The sequence below is a fragment of the Acartia tonsa genome, chromosome 8 (genome assembly GCF_053477335.1).
Source record: "Acartia tonsa isolate MP-2025a chromosome 8, ASM5347733v1, whole genome shotgun sequence".
NCBI lineage: Eukaryota > Metazoa > Arthropoda > Copepoda > Calanoida > Acartiidae > Acartia > Acartia tonsa.
In genome coordinates, this window is record NC_137267.1 from 27,603,822 (window position 1) to 27,616,412 (window position 12,591).

At 29.7% G+C, this 12,591-nt stretch overlaps 1 protein-coding gene across 1 annotated transcript; it reads right to left on the reverse strand.

Moving 5' to 3' along the window:
* Positions 1 to 125: 125 nt before the first annotated feature.
* LOC145326423 (uncharacterized) lies at positions 126 to 12,265 on the reverse strand. Its single transcript, XM_080169770.1, has 5 exons — positions 12,126 to 12,265; positions 8,024 to 8,089; positions 5,685 to 5,771; positions 1,256 to 1,344; positions 126 to 308 (listed from the first exon to the last, which is right to left on the reverse strand). The coding sequence occupies exons 2-5, from the start codon at positions 8,087 to 8,089 to the stop codon at positions 152 to 154; spliced, it is 399 nt and encodes a 132-aa protein (XP_080025896.1). The 5' UTR covers positions 12,126 to 12,265; the 3' UTR covers positions 126 to 151.
* Between the last annotated feature and the right edge of the window lie 326 nt (positions 12,266 to 12,591).

Here is a 12,591-nt window from a genome sequence, read left to right on the forward strand (position 1 = left end):
TACTCTTAAGTAAAGAAAGAAACTATCAATTTTATGTATTAAAATATAATATTTTGAATATCACAAAGAATACGTAATTAAAGTTGTCATTACAAGTGTCCTATTCATTGCTTCGTGTTTTTATGCCATTTTTACAAAGATGAGGGAAGGTTCAGGAGGGGGTAAAATCAGACGAACAAAAATTAATTCTACTTTTCTCATAATATGATAACAAGTTGAATATACCTTTATAAATTTCCTTTTTCTCTTTATAATATCTGATACTGCAGAGACAAGCTTCTATTGTGAATGTTAGAATTGCTACCCATCTAAAAATAAAATAAGTATAATCAAATTATTGCAAATTCGTATGGTCAAGTCTTTATAATTTTGTTAACTAAATAAAAAGTATGCAGACATAATTATAGAGTTGCTTCGGTTCTAAAAAATGTACATTTATTTACACACGAATAGAAAAATCTATTTACAGAAGGTATTTTCAAGAAAATAGAATCTGTCAGCCATCAAAGATTACAACAGTGTGGACTTTGAATTTGTTTTACTTTTATTAGCTGAAATGTTGGCATGTACGCCGGATATCTACGACGTTGCTGGTTCGAGTCTGGACCACAAAGCGCTGACAAAAATGTCATATGACGTGACATAATATGTAAAAGTAGGAGACATGATTTTACCAATAGATATACGCAACTCATTAAAATTTCTAGGGTAGCTTTTATATAGTTTAAGTACTTGTTTGTTGCGTAATAATAATTATTTATTCAGTGGTAATTTACTTCTTTAATCTAGTTAAATCTGTTTTTTTTTAAATTCCCTACGTAAATTGTAAAGAATCCCCTTAAACTCCGCACCAAAGATTAAAAATACATGTTTGGTTGTCGGTTACAAACCAGTTTAAGGTGCAGCAAAATCTTAGTACTAAAGCTAATATATTTTCTGAAATGTCAGACTTTCTCTGAAATGCTGGCTTTAAAATGAATAGGTATTAACTTCTCTGTAAATAGTAAAACTCTATTGTAGTAAACAAATGAAAAAGCTTAATTTTTTAAACTAATTATCGTAATTTAATACTATTCATCTTATGATTTGTTCCTTACTATAATGATCCTGTAAAAAAAATATTTCAAGTAAGATCTCAACAATCTCCAAATTTGTTGAGGAAAAAAGGTTAAAAACGAGGGAAAATGTTTTATAAAGTCTAGGCCCACTCCTTTTTGACATGTAAAGTAGCTGTGCTAATAAGATAATTACCAACCTTCCATTATTAGTGAGATAAATAAAATATTTAGCTATTTTCTCTGGTTCTCCCTCTTCATCAAATCTCAGATATGTTGACACGAAAGACTGAACATTATATTGTTGTTTACAAATATTCTATTTTCTTTTTTGCCAAAAAATGCTACAAGCCAGGTACTGCTGTAAAAAGATATAAACACTGAAGCAGCTATAAAAAGTTACAAGCAATGTAACGGCTGTAAAAAGTTTCAAGCAATTTAACAGCTGCAAAAAGTAACAACCAAAATAACAGCTATATAGGTTACAGGCAATGTAACAGCTGTAGAAAGTTACCAGCCAAGTAACAGCTGCAGAAAGTTACAAGCAATTCAAAAGCAGTTATAAAGCAGTAAAGGTTTTTTTTAAATTACATCCCATGATAATTACTGTAAAAGTTACAATTAAATATTCCAATTATAGTTTCAATATGACTTTGATATGGTTCATGATGTACTCTTTTTCAACCTTTCAATAAAAAGCCAAGGTATTTAATTTTACGCTAAATCATCTAGCAAGAATATAAAATATTTTTATTGAAACAGGAGACGTAAAAATTTTATAAACATTTTTAAAAATTGACATAAGATACCTAGCCTTTATATTGAAATTGTTGAAAACGTGATAATAATGTCGAAAATACAGAGGTGAGAATTTCGAAAATAAATATAGAAATAAGATAAAAGCGTAAATTAGACAATGGACTATGAACAGCAGAAAAAATACAATTATGGTATGTCTGTGCGTCAATACTTCATCATAAGTTATGTAAAAATTGGTGAATTTTGTTAACAAAAATCAAAACAGCCATCCGACGAAATAGGCGTAAAATTGCAAGATAAATCTATTTTTCTACGTCTATGAACCTCTGTGTCATGTTAATATTCCTTTAAAAGGTTTTCTTAATGCTCCACTACTCAAGGGCATTACTGTCCATGTTAAGAATACTTTTGCTCGTCTTTGAAGTTACGCTGTGGTGTGATTTCACTTTCGCACATTGAATAACATTATCAAATTTAAAATCATTACTAGTGCAAAATTCGACCCTTTTTCTCGCCATTTACTTATTCGCTATTTTGGCTTTTTACAAAAATAAAACATAATAAGGATTATGGATATTTAAAAATGCTGAACGGATGCGACACCCCATAAGTTGCATAAGATAATGATTCCCAGATAAGGTAAATTACATTGCATGCACTGAAAAAAAGAGAAAATCGCAGAAAAACAAGGATATGTTCGATGTTTTGCATTAGGGCCTAACGAAATTTCTGTTGTGTTTTTCGGCTTTATCTATAATACAAAGTAGAACTATGTCTGTCTTTTAAATCTAAAATACGAAAAATTGGTTTGATTAATCCTCTTGGGGCAAAGCCCCTAGAGGCTAGGGGCGAAGCCGCTAGTATAATATAAAATTATACCTATTAAAAAACGTGAAAAAACTATAAAAACTACTTAGGATGCTGCTATGATATACATACCATACTACTAATTATTTCACGAATTGAATACAAAGAACATGTATAATTGTATAAAAATTACTCAGACTCTAGGACTGTATATAAGCTTTGCAATTGCATGAGAAAATAGTTTAAGCATGAAAAAAGACTGTTTACGTCAAAAGTTGACCCAAAAAATGCGCAAATAGCTTGAAAAGCTTCTACAATTGAAAAATAATTGGTCAATTTTAGATTACACTTTCGTAATTGTATTTTTTCTTATATTATATAAAATCTAAGGAAAGGATAAAAAGATGTAGAGCATGAATTATATTAAGTTCTTGAGTTTCAGCAAGCAGAATCAGTTTTGATGCACAAGTAAAATTTTCAGATATTGTGCAATCAAAGGGTTGATAAGCAGTCTCAATGCAAATATCATATAATGCTTCTAAATCTAGCCGTATTGATGGTATCTATTAGGGCGGGTTCATATCGGAATTAGACAAAGAGGGGATGTGCAACAGATAAAACTAACTTAAATAAAATTTCTGACTGAAAAAGAATTTTTAAAAATTCAGTTTTAGAATAATACCACTTAAAAATGTATTTCATTAATAAAAAATATGCAAAAGCGACATTCAAGTCCTCTCAGTTCCTATTAGTGCTAGAGGGCTAAATATTTTTGTGCATTTTCCCAGTTTAATAATGAATTTCCGACTATAAGTCAGTCAAAGTCATATTTACTAACCTTTTACCTACGACCAGAAATACAATTGTATAGCTATTTGTAAATGAGAGTAAGAAATTTATTGAATCAGAACTATGGCTTCATGGTGCTCCCAGAGGAATAGAATCAGGAACTACTGTCCGTTTCAAAATATCTCATTCCTAGCCTTAAAAATGACTAAAGGTTGAGAATTGTCCAATTTGAAGAGGTTTTGTGAGATTTTCTCAGGCTAGGAAAGAGATTTTTTGAAACGGTCAAAAGTTTCTGATTCTACTCCTCAATACCTTTCCTGGGAGCACCATGAAGCCATAGTTCTGATTCAAAATTCTGTGATTTTGACACCCATTCACAAATAGCTATACAATTGAATGTCTGGTCGTCAGCGGTTTTAAGACTTAGGATAAATTTTACATCATCCAGAGGTATATTATACTCATAAAAATCATTTGCAGATCTCCAAAAAAATGTCCAAAATCGACCCACCCTAGTATCTATACCAAAGGTTAGGCATCTTTCTTTTATAACAGCAAAGAAAAATATAATTCTAATTTAGTTAAGCCAAACAAACGTACAGACAGACAGTGCACGCTTGGTTTTTTATTAAATGAATAAGTTAGGGTACAATGTTTGGCACTTTCGATATAAGTAAATGATAATAAAAAACCCATAGAATGCGATAATAACTTCAGAAAAATAGAAGAAAATAGTTTTAATACTTAATTAACGTTTTTAAGTTTTTCTTCAAAAAGTTTAGATAAGATGCCTTTAAAAGTCGTCTATGATTTTGTCAGGGATAAAAATGTAACTTTAAAATAAGAATTACAACATATTTTTTTAATTAGTACAAAGTAAAATTTTGAACATTTTATTGATCAGTATATTTTTTAAAATGTGAAGTAGAAACCTGAATATTTTATCATGAAAATTGTGTTATGATTTGATTGTCTGCTAGATTACAAGAAAAAAGATACTGACAGTACTTGTTGGTTCTTTAAAAATGATTAGGTAGATTACTTTCAGAACCCCTCTTTTTGCAACGTTATTTCAATAGAACAGAGCCGTAGTCTTAGTGTACTCAATATCTAGACAGCCAACCATTGTTTTAGAATTGTTCAATTTTTTTAACTTCTGATAAAAACAGAATTAATGGTATTTTTGTAAATATTATACCTCCAAGAAATGGCTATACTTCCCAATCATATGTTGTGTGATATTTAAGAGGAATTATTTTGATATAATGTCATTAAAATATTCGTTAAAAAAAGTGCTATTCTAGCTTATACTTTACATTTTAATGTGTATGATAATTCAAATAAAAGATAATGAAGATTTATATTATATTTAATTGTTATAATTATAAAGAAAAACCTGGAAACAGTAAAAAACTGACTTTATTTTATTGACGTAGGGAAAATTTTGTCAAATATTTGAATAAAAAAACATTATAAAACAAAATAAATTATTTTTAATATAGTCACAAAAAGGCTTAATGAGTTTAGGAAATATTTCATTCACTAATCATGTCATTTAAACTCTACTACACAGAATACAGTGTATAAAGATGTTCTCGTTTTAATTTTAAGTAATTTGAAATGCATTTTAATACCTTTTAATGATTTATTTTTTGAAACATCTTTTTATAAAATGTTATTGATTTTTGAAGTTATATGTTAAAATGTTTTTAAATTTTGTTAACATTTTGTTTTAAATGTAGAAAATTGGTAATTCTAAACATTCAAAAAATGATTTTATTAAATTTTCATCACTTAAATTGCATGTTTGATGAAATTTTCAACTGATAATTCAAGAAAAATCGTTTAAGTTTTATTATATTTTACTTTGAAATGTTAAAAAAATATAATTATTGTCAAAAATGTGGAAGTTATACTTTCCTCAAAAAAAGACCTAAAACATGCAAATTAACACGTGTAATGAGATTTTTTTTCTTTCAGGTTTAATTTTAAGTAATTATTGATATTTTTTGTAAAAAGGATTTTATATAAAAAGTTTTAAAACTCGAGTTATGTAGTGGTTCTAAAAAAGGTTGCGAATTTATGCAATTTTCTTGCAAAAAAAAATTTCTAGGATTTTAAAAATAGCAAAGGGTGTTATTAGACGTACTTACAGATACAATTGCAAAGTCATTTTGGCCAAACACTAAAATAAAGTTTTGACATCTGAGGGTCCAACCGTGAGTGGTTAATAAGCAGCTGCACAACTAAACTCAATATAACAACAATAGATGCCTCTATAAGAGTAAATGTGAAAAATATCGCTCTGGTCCAAACATAAATGAGATGTGGTATCTGTACCTCCTCTACTCCTCCAATCCACTAAAAAAGTAAAATAAATATTATACTTAATATAAACATAGTTAGATTTTAACAAAGAGTCTTAAGAAGCAAAATTTAAAGAATCATGGTTAGCGTTACTGCTTTGTTTGTCATTTATAAAGTTTCTACATAATACAAATTGATACAAAAAAAAAACAAATAGGCACAAAGTATATTAAAGTACACTCCTAGAACTCAATTTAGTGTAGTCTACGTATTAATATTCCTAAACAACAAGACTTTTTTATTAAGTTATAATACATATAGCTTCGCTACTACTAATGTAAATAATTAAAAATGTGAATCATAGAAACTAAAACTTGAACAGGAGTTATTTAGTGATTTGATATTTAGGTTAGACTACTAAAATTATTTGTGTGAAGATTCTTTACTCAATCAATCAATTAGCAATTTAAATCATTTGATAGGATTTGGTTATAATGTCGACTTTATCTGCTGCTTTTAAAAAAAAAACTAGCGGGTGTAACCTAGGACCTCGGGCTTTGTATTCAAAGAGGTAAGAACCATGTAACTTAATTGTCTCTCCTACCACTTAGTTATTCATGATACTTTATAAAAGTTGTTTTTTTGGGTAGATTCACTGCCTTTAAATGCATGCTCTAATCCTTGTTTCAGTAAGAATGCATTGACTAACGTATTATACTAGGTGATAAATTACATCAAAAATGTATGTCCAAAGGTTTGCTAAATCAACACAAATTTTAAAAAATGCTTTTGAAAAAACAAGTGAACAAAGATGACAACATTTATAGGTAGCAAAGCTCTGAAATATAAAAGTAGGAACATCAAAGTAACAGAAGAAAAACACACAAACTAGTAAGATAAAGAGAGATCTTTCAGTTATCACTGACTCTTTAATTTTATGACCCTACTCTAAATATATAGAGCAGATATGTCTCCTCAATATGTTTACAAACCTCAATAATAAATAAGTAAACCTGATAATGTATATAATTCTACTTTTTCATTATCTCTAATATGATTTTAATAAACAACTTAACCCCTAATAGGAAAATTCAGAAAAGAATTAAAAATACTAAATTATTGATATTTCCTTTTTTCTTAATTTTTGATTATTGTCAATAATTGATTCTGTTTGTAAGAATATTTATCCAATCCTTTGCAAAAGTATGACAGAGTACGTTCTTCCATATGAGAAACGTTATCTACTTTTAATCAACACAGCTTTTCTATAACTCTTTTAGTCAGTATGTTAATTATGGGTAAGGGCAGGAGAATGAGGGAGTTTATTTGGTCTTAACACACCCTTTAAACCCTTTATAGTAGGGGGCACAGTATTAAATATCAACACCAGCAATTAAGTGTACCTTTTTACTCCCTACACTGATATTTTGCAAAATTTTTAGAATCTTTGCAATCCAAACTAGAAAATATATTTTAGTGGATAATTCTTTATCTAAATCCAATAAAATCTATTAAGACTGCTTCACAAATCTATAATGTATTTCTATATAAAAATTAACTAATTTATGACTATATAATTATACAAACTAGATTACGCAACATTATTCTTTGATACTCACAAATTTATTTGTTCTTGCTAAATTAGAAGGCTGCACTGCACATACACAATACACATAGACTGTCAGATATGAGGACAAAAAGTGACAAGAGAAATTTTAAGACAATTGTTAGCGAATTCTTTATGTTAATAAAAGCATTATGTTATTTTCATATGTTTTTAAAAGAGATCTCTGATCGTAGACTTAGCCGTGTTGGAATCGTTCTAAAAATTTCAAACCTTATATTTAGACTCTTGTAAAAAATATATCGAGCACAGCGTAAAGTCAAATATATTTTTTTAAAGAAAACTTCAGGTGACCTGAAGTTCCCCTTGACCAATGAGTGTTTACTCTAACTAAATTGGATGCTTATGGAATTATGATAATTAGCTTAGCTACTTATGGTTGTTTTCGTCCTTTTATTGCATATCTTTTATAAAATCAAAACCATAACTTGATCTGGATAATACTTGGATAAATACCTTAAACCATTAAGAGATTAAAAACAGCGTTTATAAGAAGCTAAGTATAGAAATAAAAAGGTTAGCGAAATCTGTACGTCTAAGTAGAGGATTAACCCCCCCCCCCCCCCCCCCTTCAAAATTAGATAGAGAATCAAATAGAGTAGGTATGCTACTAAAATAAAGACTTTATACCAAAACTTTTTCTAGACGGGAAAGAAATTGAGAAGCATAGAACAATACTCACTGTGTTAGTAAATTTAGACCTTGTAGGTGGATCAGAATGCTTGCAACATTGAAAAATTCGCATCATCTGAAAAAAATTCTTTAAATTTAAATTGAACAATTAAGACATATGTAGAAAGGTTAAAACTATTTATAAAAAGTGCAGAACTATGATTCCAATATCTCTTTTATATTACTGGAACTGTATTGTTTTCAGCTGTTTACTAAGTAAAAGCTGGGTAATAGGTATATCAATTGAGATAGGTTTACCCATGAGGCACATAGGTACAAACTTTCATGATAAATAGGTACACCACAATATAATAAGTACAATTTTTATGTGATTCCAGCTATTATCATTTTGTTGAAAATAAAGATCAATTACTTGAATAGTTTGGAATCATGGAAAGAAAACGAAGTAGTGGGTTTCGTCGTATTTTCACAGTGGCTTTTGATAGGTTATTTTAGGTTAGGTAAATGTTAATGATTGCCCCGCAGGGTTAAGGCCCCCCAAAGGGACTAAAAATATGAGAAAAGCTACTGTGAAAATACACAAAACCCCCTACTTCGTTTTCTTTCCATAATCCATAGTTTGTTTATGGATGTTGACATCCTTGTTAAAAACGTATCTATTCTATATTTATGTTAAGTCTGTTCGTCCGTCATCGTTAAATAAAGGCATGTTCACGCACTTATGATTTGCCTATCAACGATAAACTTGTTCACCGAGAAATTAGAGATTTGTTTATCTTTTCTGTAAATGTTTTGGTGTGGTGAAATTAATACACCAAATGAAAATTTACCTAGAAAGGAAGATTACATCTTTGTACATTTTCTTGTTTTTAAATCAATATAGCAATAAGAGCAATAAGAAACAACCCGACTTTATTATTAGTTAGAACGTGTCCACATTTTTGTACGAAGGGGAAGTTTTTTTTTAGTAGCGAAGCTACTCTATAATTCACTTTGTCTGTCCGTCAGTCCGTCCGTAACGCTATGGGGGAAACGTGATTTTCTCAGCTCCTATTCAAGAGAGACAGCTAAAATTTTTAGTACAGATTCCCATCTAATATATACAGGGTGGGGCAAATAAGACCGGACAAAATTTAAACGGCCATAGCGCCAAAACTACTTGACCAATCAGGACGTTTGACCCCACTATAAAAATTAGGGTTATAAGATGGGCTCGTACTCCGAGCTGGCCGCGCTTATGTTCAACAAGGCAGATTCGAAATGCGCCGGTGAAATAATCTGGATTCTTGACTAGGGCCTATTAAATCGGATCTCAGCCCATCTGTAGATGAGGTAGAGTTATGCAACTTGCTGGGGGTACTTTTAGATACATAAATAAGACACTAGAAAAGACTAGAGCTCTCTATCTAAAGTGTCTTTGCTGTAGTACTCCGGCAAAGTGAAACGTGGCAGATTTTAAGATGTCAAAAATTGTGTGAAATCGTGAAAATTTCTAGGTTCTCGACGTTAGAGACCCATATGGAACTTAAAAACTCATTTTAAACTATGAATTGCGCTGACAACCCTAGCTGCCATTTTTCATGTCATATTCAAAAAGGTATAGAACGTCGTTCCAGCTGAACTGTGGTTTAAATAAGAGCCTCTGTGTCAAAGGGTAGCGTTAAAGTTGGGTAAATTTGGATCCTGCGGTTCCTCACGTTCCAAAGGAAATGGGGCCTCCCAGCAGCCCGATCTTAATTCAATAGACTTTTAGGCCTGAGGCTACTTTGAAGCATGCACCAATAGACGTGCCTATACATTAAAGACCTCCCTCATTGCCACCATCAAGGAGAAATTCGCCAGCTTGGAAAAGGACATGGTGACCAGGGTTCTGCAGGCGGTTCAGGGGGCGGGTGAAGGCGGTGATTGAGGCTGGCGGCGATTTTATTGAATAATCTAATAGTCATACACCTATTTTGCTTGCCAGTTTTTAAAATTCAATAAAATCTTTAAAATTGACGATTTTATGTTCATTTGTTTAGAAGTTAGAATTTGTCTGGTCTTATTTGCCCCACCCTGTACATTGTTTTGTCCATCTGTCTGTTATTTGAGGTGCAAGATCGATTTCTAGATTTTTACGTTATTTCAACTCCATTTCAAGAAAGAGGGCTGAAATTTTTAGGGATTATTCAATTTTACATTCTAAATATTTTCACAAAGTTTTATTAAAATGTTCATAATTTGGGGTGCTAGATCGCTTCCTGATTTTTTTTGTTTTTCGTAATTTTCTCTATTCCTATTCAGGATTGACGGCTGAAATTATCAGTGATTGAATATGCTCGTATCTTACATTTTTCCGTCAAGTTTTTTAAAGATTTGTCTATTAATTGCGGTGCTAGATCGATTCCTAGATTTTTAAGTTTTCATGGTTTTAAGGATTTCGTGATTTCCCTATTTTATAAAGTTTGTTGTTTATTGTATGACACTGATCTATATCAATTTTTTCCCGATATCCCTTCATAATATTTGAGCTTCGCTACTTATAGATGTTGTCATCTTTGTTTTCATTTCATCCATTTGTAGTTATAGTTCAAATAAGGTGTCTTAACTTTTATTTTTATAGCTAGTCGGTGTTTTTAGTAAGTAGTAGATGTAAACTTTTTTATAGAATTCAGATATGCAATCGGTTTTTTTGTAGACCTCTTATTTTTTAAGTAATTTAAGTTTTTTAAAAATTAAGTTGGTTTTAAGGTACTAAAACGCAATCAAAAAAAGAAGAAAATGGCCATTATGAACAAAAATAGTAAAATCTTTAATTTGACACCTTACTTTTTGAATTCTGTGAGGTAATTATTGAAAAATCGATTTTTTTAAAACGCGGTTTAATCAAAACGTTCAACATAAATATATCCTAAAATAGGCATAAAAAATATGGGTTCATATATACTTTTAGCATCAGAAAAATATTACCAATCCATTGTAAGCAAAATTGAAAAAAGTAAAGAACTAAAAATAAAAAAAAATGGCCTAATTCATATTATTTTGTACAGGCAACACTTACTTTACCCCATATTTACCCCCTTCCCATTTTTACTCTCAATGATTTTACTCTTAAAGATTTAAGATGGTTGCCTGTATAATATAATATAATATTTTCATATAACTTCTTTTATCATAGTTTATTTACTATTTTGTAAACTTTTTATTTCAGTTTTGCTTAGAATGGATTTGTAATATTTTTCTCATTCTAAAAGTATATATAACGCCTATTTCTTATGCCACTGTAATGATATATTTAAGTTGAAAGTTTGTATTCTCATGGGTTCAAAAAAATAGTTTTTTTCAATAATTACTCAACAGAATTAAAAAAGTAAAGTGTCAAATTAAAGATCTTACTATTTTTTTTTTCATAATGGCAATTTTCTTCTTTTTTTTGTTGCGTTTAAGAACCTTAAAACCTACTTAATTTTTTATAAAAAAAATTTAATTACTTAAAAAATAAGAGGTCTACAAAAAAAAAACCGATTGCATATCTGAATTCTATGGAAAATTTTACATCTACTACTTACTAAAAACACCGACTAGCTATAAAAATAAAAGTTAAGACGCCTTCTTTTAAAGACAAAACTAGCTTTTAATGAATTGTGTTTTCCAAAATTGAGTTGCTGATGTTTTTGAAATATTAAATATTTGACATAAATTTAGACATAAAACAAATATGATCGTCTGCTTTAAGTTAAAATAATATAAACTTTTAGACTTAGTTTTTACTACTTGCAAACATGTTTAATCTTTGTATAAGAGCAACATAACATCTATCTGCCTGTTTGTGTGTATGTAACCTAAGATTTCGCTAACCGCTGAACCGATATGGTTCTCATTTACAGTAATGCTTCTCCTAGATCCAGGGAATGTCTCTAATTATTTAAGTAGTGAAACATTTGATTGACAAAAACTAACTGATTGTGAATTGTAGTCAACCAAAATGACAACATCCATAAAAAACGAAGCACAACATATATTAGACAGTTATAACATAAAAAAATTTAAATTGGTAATCGGTTTTCCTTTAACTATAAGAGTTACTACGCGCTTCTCATACATTATACCTTAATGGTAACAGAAAAGACGATTTTAACGTCCCCATAATTAACAATTAGAAAATCATTTACCTAGCTGTAGAAAAGTTTTGCTTTTATAAACTGGTTCCTTGTTACAACATGGGTGTGTTTAAGAGTCACTTTCTCATATGTTGAGACAATATTACTCACAGGCCAAGCATGGTAATCCAGATACTGTATTAAACTACAACAAAAATATTATAAAACCAACTCAAGTGAGAAGAGGCGTACTACGGTACTTTTGCTTCCGTATTGTTTCATAATTCCTTAGAAAAGATTTAATTGCATATAAGTAATATTGATAGTAAAAATGGAGATTAGACAGTAATGTTTCTGATAATATAATACATATGCGGAAGTAAAGTCACACTTAATACACGAGAATTTTAATAATAGTATGTAATGGTTTCTTGCAATTTTTTAAACATGAAAATTCTATAGAAATTTGATGAGTTTACAAATAGTACGTAGCTTTATGGGTGTCCAATAATATATCTGTTTGTATTTAAAGCAAATA